Source organism: Cynocephalus volans, chromosome 5, assembly GCF_027409185.1.
Source record: "Cynocephalus volans isolate mCynVol1 chromosome 5, mCynVol1.pri, whole genome shotgun sequence".
In the NCBI taxonomy this organism is placed as follows: Eukaryota; Metazoa; Chordata; class Mammalia; order Dermoptera; family Cynocephalidae; genus Cynocephalus; species Cynocephalus volans.
This window is the reverse complement of record NC_084464.1, coordinates 90,029,400-90,047,129: the sequence shown is the minus strand read 5'-3', so window position 1 is coordinate 90,047,129 and position 17,730 is coordinate 90,029,400. Positions and strand designations below refer to the sequence as shown.

General features: G+C 37.9%; 1 protein-coding gene across 20 annotated transcripts in view; it reads left to right on the top strand.

Moving 5' to 3' along the window:
* The first annotated feature begins 7,884 nt into the window (after positions 1-7,884).
* The window catches only part of SNX14 (sorting nexin 14), an 88,388-nt gene continuing 78,542 nt past the window's right edge, over positions 7,885-17,730 (top strand). For all 20 annotated transcript variants that reach the window (XR_010023702.1, XM_063098161.1, XM_063098155.1 and 17 more), the window contains exon 1: positions 7,885-8,165. Coding sequence is in view for 19 of the 20 variants with exons in the window: in XM_063098161.1 (XP_062954231.1) it covers positions 7,966-8,165 (200 nt within the window). In the remaining variant the exon portion in view is untranslated. The remainder of the gene's footprint in view (positions 8,166-17,730) is intronic.

Below are 17,730 nucleotides of genomic sequence, written 5' to 3'. Positions count from 1 at the left end.
AATACAAGAAATGTTAAAAGTTAGATTGTTTATTCATCTTATAATACCTTACATGTATGAACATTTTCTGGCACATCATTTTTGTGATACTTAGTTACTCGAGGGAAAGACACTACGGTAAACATTTCTCTTACAGTTAGGGAAGCTAACATTGGAAACCTGTTGTTATTTTCACAAAAGAATTCCACAAAACATTATATTAAATTATTCCCAAATTCCCTAAATTACTGTGTTAATGTGCTAGTTGGGAGTAAACCTGAATTACATACAGTGAACTACTATATGGATCTACTTTTGTGGTAACAACTACATTTCTTAATCTTCAGAATAAATATTTAAGTCTCTTAATTGTGAAATTCTAGGCAAAAACTCTCATTTAGTGTAATGTTAATATATTAACCTGATTAGGAAATACGAGGGTACGTGAAAAAGTTAGAGGAAAAATATAAAAAGAGGAAATAAAGAGTAGAAAATAGTGCATACCAGAGGCAGGGAAAGGGAGGGTGGTGATGGGGTCAGGGTAAGGTTGGGAGACTGGTATAAAGTTACAAAGTTGCAGTTAGATAGGAACAATAAGTTCTGGTGCCCCAGGGTGACGATAACTAATACTATTGTATTACGTATTTCAAGATAGCCAGAAAAAAGGATCTTGCATGTTATAACCACAAAGAAATGATAAATGTTTAGGTGACAGATATGCTAACTATTCTGATTAGCTCATTATACAATATACGCATGTATTGAAACAACATATACCCCATAAATATGTACCAAAAAACACCTAAAATTTAAAAGTGTAAAAATGGCATTAAAAGATAATACAAATCTTTCCATGAACTTTTTGAAGTACCCTTGTACAAGGCAATCTTAACTGCTAAATCAATCTCAATTTTATTAATATGTTCTCTAAATATTATAGGGCCTGCATATAATCACAAATAGTGTAAGTGTTTTCTTAAGTACCAGTGACTTTTTCTTTTTTCCCCCAGTAAATTTAGTTTGAAACCCCATAGATTTTATTATCAGAGTGAAGCATTTTATTGCATAATTTTCTAGTGAGGTTGGTGGTTTTGGAATGATGCCCCTTTTAAGGGTGTTTTCTTTCTTTTTTTTTTTTCCATTAAGGGGGTTTTCCTTTTCCCTCTGTTTTCCAGAGCTGTTCACTGATGGATGCGAAATTATATATTTTTCAAAGGTTTACTGTCTGTGGCATTTATTACATTGAATCAGTCTTGAAAAGTTTACTTGGCACTTTACTGGTTCTCAAATCTCTGACCCACTCCATGCTCACCTGTCCCTATTTCCCTTTTTTCCTCTATACTTGTCTCCTTGTTCTCACCTTACATTATACTTCATATCACATCTGTGTGGATTCCTGTTTTAATATCAGGGCTTGCTTGATCTCTGTGTTATGTGCAGTTCTGCATTTCAGCTGTCTGCTGCACACAGAGTGTTCTTCTCTGTCAGCAGTTATGTCTGGTTAATTTCTCTTATCACAACCAGTCACATTTAATTATTCACTGTTACTGAATAGGCCTGAATTGCCTTCTCTGCAAGTCCTACCCATTCTTTAGGAAGTTCAGAACTCCTTATCTACAAATACATTAAATAAATAAAGGACCAAATTTCTAAGTGTTACATTTAATTATACTGGCCAGCCACATCTAGCTCTAGAGTCTGACAGCACTGTCCAATAGAAATAAAATGCAAGCCACATATGTAATTTAAAGCTTTCAATTTGGCCCATGCTCATCCTTAGAGCCTTATTTTCCATTTATATTGTCTAAAAACAAACTGCTTGCCTTGTCTTTCTGTGGCTTACCTCACATTTCTGATGTCATGGAGTTCTACCCGACCCCCAGCCAACCCCTCAGACAAAAATCCTCTTCAGTCAAAACATCTAAAATCTCCTTGCTATAGGCACATTAGAACTATCAACAAATATCACTGAAGAACATGTACAGTTTGGAGAACATTATGATAAGAGTCCTGGCTTTGCCTTCTGGGGGACAAATAAAGCCGTTAGCTGATTTTTCTTCCTTTATTACTTGTGTCAGAGGTATGTGATATAACTGAGAGTCAAAAAGCAATTTATCAGCCTCTGCTTAAAGGTAACTTTAGGAGCAAAGCCATAGTTGTAAAAACATTTGACAATATTTGAAACAATCTGGTATTTCTGTATTTTGCAATAGCAGGAAGTATCTTCAGAATCATTTAAATTATTATGCTACCTTTCCAGTTCACTTTCTGGCAGTGTGAGTGGTAATTACAACTTTCCTGTCCTCCACCATGATAAATAATACTTCCATATGTTGCTTTATGTAGTGGAACAAAATGAAGCTATGCACGTTGGCAAGAGCTGAACATGTAAATAGTCTTAAACCAACTTAAGAGTAATACATTGTGTTACCAACATTTGAAAACCCAGAACTTGAAAGGGATATCTAGATAGGATGTTTATCCTATGACTTTTAACTGAAGCTACTGAAGCCCCACAAAAATTGCTTTGATCCTGCCATCAGTGTTTCTGTGAGTTTTCTTAGGGAAGATTTCTTTTTAGCTTCAAGAAATAACTGACAGAGAGAGATAACCATTTTAATTTATATATGTTTTTGCCTTTAACAGAAAATAGAGTGATAGAACTGCTCTCTGAATACCTGGGGATAATACAGTTCTTAATTAACCTGAATATTTGAAGATATGTCTTGAACTGTTTCACAAAATTGAAGAGTATAGGCCATATGACTTTCTGATAATGCTTAAAATTCAGACTTTTAAAATCTTGTGTTCATGTGAGTTAAGGAAACCTAAATTTAAATGATAACTGTCTTTGAATATACAGGGGAAATGTTTCATTAAGTTTTTTTCTATTAAAAATTTACAAAATTATTCAAGATTTCTACTTAGATATACTGTATTGAGTTTATTTTCTTATACCTTACCAAAATAGAAAAGTTTCTTTTTAAAGAATGTAAAAATTGATTTTAATTATTTGGTAGCAAACTTAGTAGAATTAGAACTGAAGTTACCAATACTAGTGATTTTCACAATTCTGAACCAATCCTAGTTGCATGATGGTTTATAGGTACCATATCAAAGTGCTTTAATTTTTGTATTTTAGGAAGTAGTTAGTAGTAAGAGAAAGAATTGCACACCTTCTACAACATATTTTCAGGAGTTATTGAAGTCAGGTGAAGTACGTTTAAAAATCTGAAGTGATATGGTTAAAACATTTTTCTTTTTATGATTGGAAACCATTGTCTCTATTTAACATAAGTAAGATGGAGTGTTTTACTTAGTTAAGGGATAACTTTAAAAAGTAGACTTAAAAAATAAATAAATAAATAAATAAATAAATAAATAAATAAATAAATAAAAAGTAGACTAAGGCATTGGCCATCTTATACAAGATAACGGTGGTAGTAGATTCTAAGTGCCTTTTTAAATCTTTAATATTTTTCAATAGGTGAGTATTTTTCAGTTTTCAAGCAGTTACTAGCTTACTAATTAGCATTTTCTGAAGTTATGATCAACTACTTCCATGAAAGTGAGGTTTGAGTGGATGCTATTCCATTATTACTTAAAAATGTGATAAATAAAATGTTTATTTTTTGTTGGTGCTAATGTAATGAGACTACCAAGAATTTCTTGATCATAACATAGCTTTTACCCAGGGAATACATGTAGTTGAGTCACAGGTTCTATAAAGTTGTAGTTCTTTATATCTTCCCAGTGAAGGTTTTGCCCTTGTTTACAAAAATAAAATGTGAAAATAATAACTGTATTTTAAACATCACAAGCTCCCACTCATAAAAAATTTCTTAATGTTCCTCTGTTTTGAATTACATAATTCTCCATTGTAATGAGTTCCTTATTTTTAAAAAAAGGAAAGAAACATTTCTTGAAGAAGAAAAGGCAGTTCAATGGCCCCTTTAATGGGTGTTATGTTCAAAGGTTGATACATAGGGTAGGATGCAGGAAGAAGAGGGTGTCATGAAATATAATATTTATTTTTTCTTTTTTTTCCCCCTTTTTTCCCCTATCCCTGGATGGGCATGAACCATGAAACGTAAAATTAAAGCTATAAAAATAATATTAGGAATGCCACAAAAGGTAAAATATGACTTTGAAAATGCCTGTCCTGGCATTCCCTTCTTGATACATCCTAGGAGGCATTCAGAATATAGGAGGCCTCAGTGAGAGGGAAGGACTGAAATGGCTCACAGGAGTAGTGTTATCTGTCCTTCCCTTCTTGATATACCCATGCCATACAAATAATGGCATTCAGTGTGTTAAAATGTGGTTTACATTCAGGGTCATCAGAGTTAAGTGGGCCTAATTATTGGGATTCAAGTATTCAGCAGTAACTTTCAACTTCCTGAACCAACATAAAAAGCTATTTGTATAGTTTGCAGGTGGAGTGGGGAGAATCAGTTCACGTGGAAGCATTTTAGATAACTTTGCCTAGTGCTTGCATGACTTCTGAAAAGTAAATGAAGGCAGAGATAAGTCCTGCTTGCTCAAATTATCTTCCTACAGGCCTTTCCAGATTCTCACCAATTGAAAATTTCCCTTTCCTCAGTACCTGTCATCTTTTTAAACACTTACAACTTTTATATATAAATCTGCCCTGTATCCTACATTATTTCTGTGTGTGACTTGTCTCCACTAGATTGTAAGCCTTCGGAGGTCAGAAGAATGCATCTAAATTCATTGTATCTGCCACCACATCTAGCACAGTGCCTTACACTTACTTGCTATTCAATAAATATTCATTAAAATAATGGACATAATACTGGATTGCAGTTTGATGTTTATGAGCCCTTTAGATAAATGCATTATGAATATTTTTCCTTTTTATAGTTTCTAAATGTACCCTGGCACACATGATCATTGTGGCATTTATAAAAAATGTAGACGTTTAATTGTGCTGACTCTCCATAGCTAATGTTAGAGTCTAGAGCAGCACTGGCTAGTAAACATAAATTGTAAACCTCATACGTAACATCAAATTTCCCAGCCATATTAAAGTAGAATGAAACAAGTTTTTAGTCCATTTCCAAAATATTTAATATGTAATCAAGTTTTAAAATTGAGGTATGTTATATTTCTGTTTTCATGGTTAGTCTTGTGTATTTTATACTTACAGCACATGTCTGTTCAAACGAGCTATATTTTAAGTGCTCACATGTGTCTAGTGGCTGCTGTATTGCACAGTGCAGGTCTAGAACTTAAGGACAGACAGTAAACCTTATAGTTGCCTATAAGGTATCTTAACAGCTTTGACTTCATGTCAATTTCATTTTAGTTTATTATCCAAATAAAAGCTAATTGGTTTAGTTGTTTTTTGTCATGTTCATAAGTCCATAAAATTTGAAAAAAAATTTTTGTATTAAGCATTGTACAAAGATATTTAACAGGCACTTTCCACCAATTTAATCTTCCCCAAAACTTTATGAAGATGATGTCTCTGTTTTAGAGTTGACAGTACAAGTGCTGAGATTGATGAAGTTAATCTTGCTCAATGACAGGTTGCTAGTAGGAGGTGGAGTTGGTTTCAGAACCAGGATTGGTTGTGGATATCCCATATCCCTTCTAGGAAGTTCAAATCTTTTAATACAAGGTTGAGAAAAAAATTCAAGCTCTGTCTGTTAAAGTGGATACTAGACCATAAACTTAAAACATTTAATGAAATAAAGGTTATATTATTTCATTAGATGAGGTCTGTACCAACAGGAATTTAATTATCTTTCTTGCTTTAGGTGTGCATTTTAAAGAATTCTGACAGGCATTTATTTTTCCTTTTCTTTCTTTTTCTTTTTTTCTTTATTTTGATCGATAAGGGGATCGCAACCCTCGGCACGGTGTTGTCCGCACCATGCTCAACCAGTGAGCGCACCGGCCATCCCCATATAGGATCCGAACCTGCGGCCTCGGCGCGCCGCACTCTCCCGAGTGAGCCAGGGAGCCGGCCCTATTTTTCCTTTTATAAATGTAAGAGCAATATAGAAATTTAAATCGTCTATTGTCTAGTTAGCTTACTTTAATTGCCTCTGCTAAGAAAATCATGGGAGAGAAGTCTTAGTTGGGTGTTGTAAAGATACCTTAATTTGAACAGAACTGAAATTTTGTCTTTAAAATATACTGACTCTTGGTGAAAAGTTGGATAGTAACTTCAGAATAAGTCTTTAAGGACGCAAAAGTTTTAAGCAATAAAAAGCAATATAACTTACCAGACAAATTAAATAACTTACAAAAGTATAAAGCACTGAAGTCCATAGTGCACGTGATAATCTGTAGATTAATCCACACACCTTTTATACTTAAGTATAGCCCTAGTATGTTCATATAAACGAGGCGTTATAGATAATTCAAAGATGCTTAAACACTACAAAAAGTGAAATTAAAAATGTGTTATGACCTCAAGACATTTTTAGAAAGTGCTAAGCTTTCCAATGATCTTACTTTGTAGTCTTTTTAAATGGCTTAATCACAGATGGAACAGCATGAGTGTTTTGGGGGTGTTAAACAATAATACCTAATGGTGAGGATCAGTGAAATGTATGCTTTTATTTACCGCTGTGGAATTGGTACAACAAATCTACAAAGAAATTTGACAGTATGTATCAATGTTAATGCTCTTATTCTTTGACCCAATAATTGAAGTTGATCCTAAAGAAATAATTAGAAATGTGCATAGGTTTATGATCAAGGATGGTGGTAATCGTAGTATCGATGAATTTAAGTGGTTAGCAATAATGGAATAAAGCATGGTACGTTCTGATAATGGAAAATAATGCCTTGTTAAAGATGATCCATGTTTTCGGAACAACATGGGAAAATATTCAGGAAACTGCACGTTACCATTACAAAAAAATCATTTCTGATCCTAGGGCAGAAAGATGAAAGCAGCATGGTGTAAATCCAGACTTCGCTAGTTGTATGATCGTTAGCAAGTTCCTCTCTGCTTCAGTAACGTAGCTGTAAAATGGGTGAAACTAGAGTACTGTACCTATATCATGGGGTGAGTGTGTGAAGGTTAAATGAAAGTGCTTACCCTAGCGCCGCCTAAACAAACCTTAGATATTATGGTACTGTTTTTCTGCATCTCAGAGAAGCAGAGAATACGGAAATTAAAATTTAGAAATGTGATAAATTAGTAAATGGAAAGCCCCACGAGACTCTGTAAGAGGGACTTAACCTAACCTGCCAAGCCACCTCCTCCAAACACTTGGATTTTGGTTAGGCCCCCTGGGCCACCGTGAACTGAGTACCTCGTCCGTGAACGCGCAAAAGATGCTCTCTCGCAGGGGTGGCCGCCCGGTGGGCTGGACTCTTCCGTATTTCGGGGCTATTTTACTCGCCACCCCCGCAGCCCCCATTATGCCGCTTTTAAAATAACGCAAAAGGCATCCCTCCTTCCTCTCACTTGGGCGTCGCGCAAAGCTCGGTCCTGTCCCCATCCGAAGGTGAGAGTCCTGTGAGGAGGCGTGGAGAGTGGCGGGAGTGGCGGCGTCGCGAAGACTACAGTTCCCAGCGGACTCCACGAGCTCCGGTGCCCGGCAGGCAGCGCCCGCCGGCTACGGGGCCGGTAGCTTCTGCTGTTCTCGGGCACTAGTTTTCTCCCCTCAGGACAGGCGGCTACCGGGTGCTGGGGCGTCCCCTTGATTTCCGGGAAAGGCAGTTTACCGTTGGAAGATCCTTTGCGGAAGGGCGGCGCACTGCTCTGGCCCGCGTAGGGGTTGGGCGGAGACAGAGAAGAGCGAAGCCAGGGCCCTAGCGCAGGGTGACGACCTCTGGTACGTCGTGCGGACTTTCCTCTGGCCGGCAGGGGGCGGTGGCCGCGCACGCGCGCCGGGGGGCTCGGGGGTGGGGCCTGGGGACAGCAGCTGGTGGCGACTGTCCGGAGGTCGGCCGCTGTGTGGGTCCGCCTCTGGGCCGGCGGGTCCTGGTCGCGGGAAGTTGATGGGGGTCGCCTCGACCTCGGCCTCATCCGGTAGCGCAGCCTCAGCCGCGCCGTCGGAGATGGTGCCCTGGGTGCGAACGGTGGGGGAGAAGCTGAAGCAGCGACTGCGACTGGACGTGGGACGCGAGATCTGCCGCCAGTACCCACTGTTCTGCTTCCTGCTGCTCTGCCTCAGTGCCGCCTCTCTGCTCCTCAACAGGTAACGCTGCACTGCGGATCCGGGCGGGCGGCGCGCGGGCGGCTTCTCTCCAGAGCTGCGGACGCCAGACCCGTGCTGCTTCACTGGGTGGACGCGGCCTGGCCCTCGCAGCTGCGGGACTTGGGCCGGGTATGAGGTCGCTGGGGAGAGCGGCCTCTGGGAGCCTGGCCGAGCGTCGGGGCCCGGAAGTGCGGTCCGTGGGGTGGATTTTAGTTTCCTCTTTCCCGAGGCTTTGTCTCCTAAGCTACCTGGCCCCAATTCTTCACTTCTTTGTACCCATTTGTCAAAACCCGGTCTTCCATCATCGATGTTTTTTAAGAGTGAAATCTGTTGTGTCAATTTGATACTGTTGAGGGGCGATCCAGTCAGCTGACGGAGTAAGATCCAGCCGCAATTTTAGGTTGAATAGATACATATTCTCTCTCTGGCAGCCGAATACACACACACACACACCTTGTAATTTTAGGTTGAATAGATACATATTCTCTTTCTCTGGCAGCCGAATACACACACGCACACACACACACACAAACACACACACACACACACACACCTTGCAGCCTAAGCTTTTACCGCAGTATCCGAATACACACACACACCCACACCCACACACACACCTTGTAATTTTAGGTTGAATAGATAGATATTCTCTCTCTCCGGCAGCCGAATACACACACACACACACACACACACACACACACACACACCTTGCGGCAGCCGAATACACACACACACACACACACACACACACACACACACACACACACACACACACACACACACACACACACACACCTTGCAGCCTAAGCTTTTACCGCAGTATCGTTGGTTAAAACAGATGGCCATATAAGTTTGTTGAAACGAAATCAGAAAGCAAAATAGTGCCCGTCTCAACATCCCTAGAATATTCCTTAGGAGACTTATGACAAAAAAAAAAAAAAAAAAAAAAAAAAAACCTCCCCCAAACCCCAGATATTCTGAAAAATTTGAATTGGTAAATTCAGTTGGCATTTTGAAACTGGAAGGTTCTGCCCTTGAAAGAGACTTGTGAGCCTAGATTTCCTTCATTTTGCTACTTCAAGAAATGGTAGAGATACAGTAGGTAGTAGAGGAGAACTTTCCTTTCAAATTATTCCCAGATTTGCTTTTGATGTAAAGTGTGACAGTTCTCAGTGGTGTTTTGAACTTTCAACCATTCTTAAATCCTGATAGTTGATCCCCAAGGATAAACAGCTGAGAGGAATGCACAAGGAATTTGGTAATTTAATTTTGCTTTAGGGTGACCATTTCCTGTGACTTTGTTGAAATCAGGTTTCTCTATCCTAGTCTCTTTGCTTTCTTGATGATTCTGGGTTTAAATAATATTGTGCTTAAATAGCGATTGATATTTTACTGAGAAATGTGTGTTAGTTGTGATGGTGAGGTGTTTGGAGTGTGGGAGATGTGGGATCTTTAAGAGTGGAAACTAATTATATTAAATACTTGCTTTCTGTCATGTGGAAGGTATTCCAAGCGAGACTAACAGGTTCAGTATGAAAGAAATGTGAACTTTATATAATTAAGTTTTGTCCAGGGTTTCTTGCCTATCTTCTTTAGGAACTGAGTCAGTTTAGCTCTCCAAGGTAGTAGCAGATTAAACTAGATTTCTCAGGTCACCTGCTTATGATATCATAGCATCCAGTGTCATGTGTTAAGTTGTAGAATACCATCTGATCTGCATGCCATCTTATCTGTAGCCTGTATTTGTATTATGCAAAGAACAAAGGAAATACATATGTTATCTCTGAATGGTTGGGTTTATGAGTGAAACTGTTTTTGCATACATATTTTTGATATTTCCCATTTGTTACTGCTGTAATCAGCAAAAGTGATTTTAAACATCATAGAACTATCTTGAATAAAGAATGGGTAGGTATCCCTTTTCCAGGACAAATCATTTGGAATGTGCAGAACAGTGTTTATAGTGTGCTTTTAAGTGTATGTGTGTGATTTTCTTTAAAATATGTGCATATATTCACATATATATAAACATATATACTTGTGCATGCTTAGACTCTCACTGGAAGGTTGTAATACAAGAAAACATGGTTCCGAGCGGTGGGGGGTACTAGGTACATCCATTCTGAAATGTGGAGTATGCATAAAGCAAATGTACTTCACAGGGCCTGGTTTTCCAAAGCCTTACAGTTTCAAATACTGACCTTGTAAAGGACAGGAAAATTTCCCCAGGCTATATAGTCTCTGTTGTAAGATAAAGAATTGTTAACACAGCAAGGTTGCTGGCTCAAAGACAGGTTACTGATTGATATGTAAAGATACTGGGAAATTGCTGTAAGGAGAGAATGTTTGCTAAAATCAAGCTTTTGTTAGTAGATCTACTTAATTGCATGTTACCAGCTTCTATTGTTAAACTTGTTAAATGGTACTTAGCAAAAACCCCACCTGTGTTCTCTTCCTGTAACTTCCTTGGCTGGAGAATAAATGCAGGAAGAGAACCCCAGTTCGTGGTTAATTTCCCAAATGGAAGGAATGCTTCTCTCTTGAGGGTTCTGGGAGATTAACTCCTTTTGGGGCTTCTCACTGCTCAGAAGAGATGGGCTTTGAGTAATTTTTGGCGGCTCTGTCACCCAGGGGAAAAGGGGTGACAAATCTGTGGGAGCCAAAGCAAAACTGAAATTTTAAAAAATTATGTATATATAAAGATAAACATTGGGGGCATAATGATGGAATTAGAAGAAATAGGAAGACATGCTCAATAAATAGAAAATAATAGAAATAATAGAAATAATAGAAACCAATAAATGGTTTCTACACAGGCATTTCACCAGTAAATTTTTTGAAATAACTTTAAAAGAAATTTTAAGTTTACAATCTCTATTTGTTAGTATGGAGTTTTGAAGTTTTCACTGTATATGGTTAAACTGAGAATAATACTCCTTCTTGAAATTAATTTTTTTTTTTTGTATAATCTTGAAACTTTTAACTCCTAAACATCTTTCAAGGTATTATTCAGTACATAAATTTTTCTTTCAGTGTGAATTAAGATTATGAAATTTATCTGGGGAAAGATAAATGAATATAACTTTTGGACCTTTGTAAGTGATTTGTGAGAAGAATAGAGTAACATAATATTCTTTATGTATTTGAAATTATTTATGCTCTTTTAAAGTGCTGTTAGGATAAACTAAGAGCATAGATATGGTTATGTAGATTTGTTTATTGGACAGTTATAATGTTGAGTACTTGAGTGTTATAATAAGGAATATTTTAAGTCAGTACTAATTAATGATAAGGGTAATAACAATAATAGGTAACACTTTGTGAGTGCTTTATTTGTACCAGATACTGTGTTAAGAGTTTTCAGTTATTACTGAGGCAATTTATAGTTGTGGTTGTTTACAGATTTTGGCTAATATGAATAATGTTGCTGTGAATATTCTTATGTCTTTTGACAGACATAGGTACTTATGTCTTTTGGGTATATGCCCATGAGTGGAAACGCTGAGTTGTAGTGTATGCATTTGTTTAACTTAAGTAGATACTACCCAACGGTTTTCCAAATTGGTTATGCCAATTTACACTCCTGCCAAAAATGTTTGACAGTTCTGTCCAGTATTGTCTGTAGATTTAATTTTTGTTATATCAGTGGGTGTATAGTGGATGTATGTGGTTTTAATTTGCAATTCTTTGATGGTTATTAGCCTCATTTTACAAATAAGCAAACTGAAGCTTTGAGTTGTTAAATAACTTGCTCAGGCTAACAGTAAGTAGCAGAATAGTCCTCTAATGCAGGTCATTCTGAATCAGAAGCCCAACAAGGTTTTTAAAAATTATACTAAAAAGACATTATTAGCAATATTCTGATTATTATTAATAACTTTCTAAATATCATTGATTGATATAAATTGTGAAGTCAGGAATTACAAATATAAACACAGTGTTTAAAAACCACTCGTAAATTTACCATTTAGAGGTGACTGTTCTCTTTTAAAAAAATTTTTTTAGATATTTAAAATATGTATTTAAAAAAATTTTTTTTAGTTGACACAATGTAATTGTACATGCTTATGGTGTACAATCTGATGTTTTGATACATATATGTTGTATAATGATAAGGTCAGGATAATGTAATCATCACTTCATGCATTTATCATTTTTTTGTGACAAAAACATTCAAAAGCCTCTCTAGCTATCATATAATATAATAAAACTTAACTGTTAACCATAGTCACCCTACTATGCCGTAAAACACCAGGGCCTATTCCAACTATCTAATTGTAATTATATATCTAATTGTAATTATATATCTAATTGTAATTATATACTTATCGGCCAACCTCTTACTGTTCTCCCCTTCCCCCAGTCTCTGGTGTAACCACTGTTCTACTCTCTGTCTCTATACTATCAACTTCCTTTTTTTGATTCCACATGACTGAGATCATGTGGTATTTGTCTTTCTGTGTCTGGCTACTTCACTTAACACAGTCTCCAAGTCCATCCATATTGCTGCAAATGACAAGATTTCATTTTTTTTACTGCTGAGTAGTATTCCATTGTGTATATATACCACATTCTTTTTTTGTCCATTCCTCTTGTTGGACACCTTAGGTTGATTCCATATCTTGGCTATTGTAAATTCTGCTGCAGTAAACATGGGAGTGCAGATATCTTTTTGACATACTGACTTCATTTCCTTTGGGTATATACTCAGAAGTAGGATTGCTGGATCATATGATAGTTCTGTTTTTAATTTTTTGAGGAACCTCCACATATTATGTTTTCTATAATGGCTAGACTAGTTTACATTCCCACCAACAGTGTATAAATGTTCCCTTTTTACCAAATCCTTGCCAATACTTGTTTTCCTTTGTCTTTTTGATAATAACCATTCTAACTGGAGTGAGTGGTATCTTCTTGTTTTGATTTGCATTTCTGTAATAATTAGCAATGTTTAGCATTTTCCATATGTCTGTTGGCCATTTGTATGTCTTCATTTGAGAAAAGTCTATTAATATCCTTTGCCCGTTTCTCAATTGGGTTGTTTTTTTACTCTTGAGTTAAGTTCCTTATATATTCTTGATCATTTTTCTGGTTGTTTTTCATTTTGTTTTTGTTTTTTTACAGCTGGCAGGTACAGTGCTTGAACCCTGGACCTTTGAGTTATGAGCACCACTGCTCTAACCAACTGAATTAACTGGTCAGCTCTATGTGCTTGATATTAATCCTTTATCAGATGTATAGTTTGCAAATATTTTCTTCCATTCTGTAGGTTGTCTCTTCACTTTGTTAACAGTTTTCTTTGTGCAAAAGCTTCTTACTTTGACGTAATCCCTCTCGTCTAATTTTGCTTTTATTGCTTATGCTTTTGAAGTCTTATTCTAAAAAATCCTTGCCTAGCCCCATGTTGTTGATTGTTTCCTCTAGTTTTGTGTTTTACATTTAAATTTTTGATCTATTTTGAGTTGACTTTTGTATATGGTGAGAAGTAGGGGATCTAGTCTCACTCTTCTGCATGTAGATATCCAGGTTTCCCATCACTGTTTACTGAAGAAACTGTCTTTTCCCCAATATTGATCCTTGGCACCTTTGTCAAAGATCAATTGGCTGTAGGTGCATAAATTTATGTCTGGGCTCTCTATTCCGTTTCATTGATCTGTGTTTCTGTTTTTATGACAGTACCGTGCAGTTTTGGTTACTGTAGGTTTGTAGTGTCATTTGAAGTTATGGAGTGTGATGCCTCTAGATTTTTTTGTTGTTGTTGTTTTCTTCTCAGTATAGCTTTGGCTATTCAGGGTCTTTTTTGGTTCCAAATGAATTTTAGTTTTTTTTTTTTTTCCTATTCCAGTGAAGAGTGTCATTGGTATTTGATAGAGATTGCATTAAATCTGTAGATTACTTTGGGTAGAATAGTCATTTTAATAATATTAATTCTTCCAATCTATAAACATGGGATATCTTTCCATTTATTTATGTCCTCTACAATTTCTTCCTTCAAAATTATATAATTTTCATTGAAGAGGACTTTCACGTCCTTGGTTAAGTTTCTTCCTAGGTATCTATTTTTTGTAGTTATTGTAAAAGAAATTGTTTTCTTGATTTCTTTTTCAAGTAATTTTCTATTAGTACATAGAAATGCTACTGACTTTTGTATGTTGATTTTGTATCCTGCAACTTTACTGAATTTATTTATTAGTTCCAACAGTTTTTTTGGTGGGGTCTTTAAGGTTTTCTGTATGTAAGATCATGTTGTCTGCAAACAGGGCATTTGACTTCCTCCTTTCCAATTTGGATGCCTTTTATTTATTTCTCTTGTCGAATTGCTCTGGCTAGGACTTCTAGTACTTTGCTGAAAAGAAGTGGTGAAAGTAGGCATCCTTGTTCTGTTCCTGATCTAAAAGGGAAAGCTTTCAACCTTCCCCCATTCAGTATGGTGTTAGCTGTGGGTTTTTCATAGATGGCATTTATTATATTGAGGTACATTCCTTCTTTACCTAGCTTTTTAAGTTTTTATCATGAAAGAGTGTTGGAATTTGCCTAATGCTTTTTCTGCATCAGTTGAAATGATCATATGGTTTTTGTCTTTCTTTCTGTTAATGTGATATATCACATTTATTGATTTGCATATGTTAAACCATCTTTGTATCCTGGAGATAAATCCCACTTGATCATAGTGAATGCTCTTTTTAATGTGCTGTTAGATTCAGTTTGCTAGTATCTTGTTGAGAAATTTTGCATCTGTGTTCATCAGAGAAATTGGCCTGTAGTTTTCTTTTTTGTGTGTTCTTGTCTAGTTTTGGAATCAGAGTAGTACTGGCTTCATAAAATGATTTGGGAACTATTCCTTCTTCCTCAGTTTGTTGAAGTAATCTGAAGAGAGTTGGGATTAGTTCTTTTTTAAATGTTTGGTAGAATTCAGCAGTGAAGCCATTAGGTAGTAGGCTTTTCTTTAACAGAAGACTTTGTATTATTGATTTAATTTCCTCACTTGTTATTGCTCTGTTCAGATATTCTGTTTCTTCATGATTTAATCCTGGTGGATTGTATGTGTCCAGGAATTTGTTTCTTCTATGTTATCAAACTTGTTGGCATATAGTTGTTCATAATATATGAATATATCATCCCAATCTCTCCTGGCCTGCAAGGTTTCTTTGAGAAATCTGCTGAAAGTCTAATGAGGATTTCCTTATATGTGACTTGACATTTTTCACTTGCAAATTTTAGAATTCTCTCTTTGTCTCTGACTTTTGACAGTTTGATAATGATGTACCTCTGAGAGGATCTTTTTGGGTTGAATCTAATTGGGGACCTTTGAGCTTCCTGAATCACATCTAATGGAGTAGTTGCTTTTCCCAATTTTACACAGTAGATTACATAGAAATGACTTTTTCCTATATATGGGTAATAGGGTATCTGTTGGATATGTTGCATTGGCTTTAGTTTTGGGTGGACTCAGTTGTGTATCTCTGTGCAGTTTTTTTGATTGTAATCCTCTTCAATGATGGTTACAAATTTGTCAGTGGTCTAGACTAGAGTAGTTTATGTCAACACTGGCTCTGTTATGCTGAGCTGGAAGACTCTAGGCTGGTTGTCGTGTTAGGTGCGTGCAGGCACAGATGACCATCTGGCTGTCTGGTGGTCTCTCTGAGGTGCAGAGTTGCTTCCTGACCAGCTGTCAGGCCAGGTGTGGGCACACAGCTCTGAGGTTGTCTCTCTCAGGGGGTGATGTGCTGACTGACCAGCTTTTGGGCTGAATACAAGTGTGCCTGGGTTTAAGGTGGAGAGGCAGGTCATGTGTCTCTGAGAAGGCCTGTCAGAGGAGTAGGAACCACTGCCTGGCCAGGAGCTGGCAAATGCAGATGCAGCAGGACCAGGTAGCTCTATGTTGGCCTGCTGGAGGAAATGAAACCATCACCCCAAGCACTGTCTAGCAGGGAGCAGGCATGCACCAGTACAGCAGGGCCTGGCAGCTTCTTGGAGGGCTGCCAGGTCAGCTGTCTATTTTGGAGCAGGCCTTCATGGGTGCAGCAGGGCCCAGCAGCTGTTTAAAAGCCTACCATGGGGAGTCAAACCTGCTGCCCAATTGCTGTTAATCAGGGAGCAGGTGTACACTAGTGCAGCAAGGCCTGGCAGCTCTGTGGAGGGCCACCAGATCAGCTGTTGATTCTAGAGCATGCCTGCAATCATGTAACCAGACCTGGCAGCTCTATAGAGGTCTGCTGTGGGAAGGCAAAACTGCTGCCTGATCGCTGTTGGTCAGGGAGCAGGTCTACACTAGTGTAGCAGGGTCCACTAGCTTTGAGCGCCATGGAGAAGTTGGGGCTGCTGCCAGACTGGCTGTTGGGCTGGCATGGACAACTGTGGGCTCAGCAGACTATGGGGTTGTGTAGAGCAGGTGCATGTGTATGTGGTGGACTGCTGCTTATTGGCAGCTTCCCCACTGAGCAGGTCTACCTGTTCTCTTAGAGGAGGAGGAGGTGCCACATGGGTTCAAATGCTGGGGTCTTGGTCTTTCTGTTTGGCTTAGTCTCCAGGCAATCAGGGTTGTGGTCCTGCTGGCACCCATGTGAACAGGGTAGAATGAAGGTGGGGCCTCAGGATGGAGGGAGTCAGTTTCTACCAGATCCCAGGGCAGAATGCGCTCAACAGAGATTTCAGTTTCAAGATGGTGCTGCTGTGCCATACCCACTTAGATCAGGAGGTGTGGTTGCTCTCCTGGGCTGCTTCTATTATGAGGCTATGCAGCTGCACAAACTCACAGCTATTCTCCAAACTGGGTTTGGGGCCTCTGAGGACTGGGGAGCTCTCTTGTGGCAGGGATCACTGGTGTTTGTGGCAGTAGTGGGAACACCTGGGGTTTTTCCAGCTTGCACTCTCTCTGTCAGACTCTGAGCTCATCCCTGCAGGGATACAGCAAAGTAGAGGCAGGATGCCTTGCTCTGTCTGTTCTCTGTGATGCTATCCGGATCTTCCCTGCTCCATGAGGATTTGTCACTGCCCTGGTGCTCTGCAGTGTATTTCTTCAGTCATTCCAGCCAAAATATAGTTTATTTGCTGTTTTGGTCTTTTTTTGTGGGGATTGGGGGCAAACACCAAATACCTTTAGTCATTCATCTTGCTCTGCCCTTCAGAAATGACTATTCTTGTTAACATTCCAGTCACTTTTACCTGCAATTTATAATTTTATTATATAAATTGAGATTGTTTTTTATATATAACCTTTTTCTATATATGTAGCCTACTTTTAAATGTGTTTTATTAGTGTTATTTTCTTTATTACTTTTAAAATTACCACTTTAAGAACTTTTATTTTTGGCAGCTAGCCAGTACAGAGATTCAAACCCTTAACTTTGGTTTTACAATAAGATGCTCTACACTTTAAAACATTTTAAGTGTCTTACCTACACTAAGTATGTGTCAGGCCATTATGAACACTTTCATGAATTGTTTAGTCATCATAACAACCCTGTGAATTAGGTATTATTATTATTATTAACACTATTTTATGTAGTACTAAACAAGGGTCAGAGAGGTTATGTAAGTTGCATTATGTTTCAGAGTTGGATTT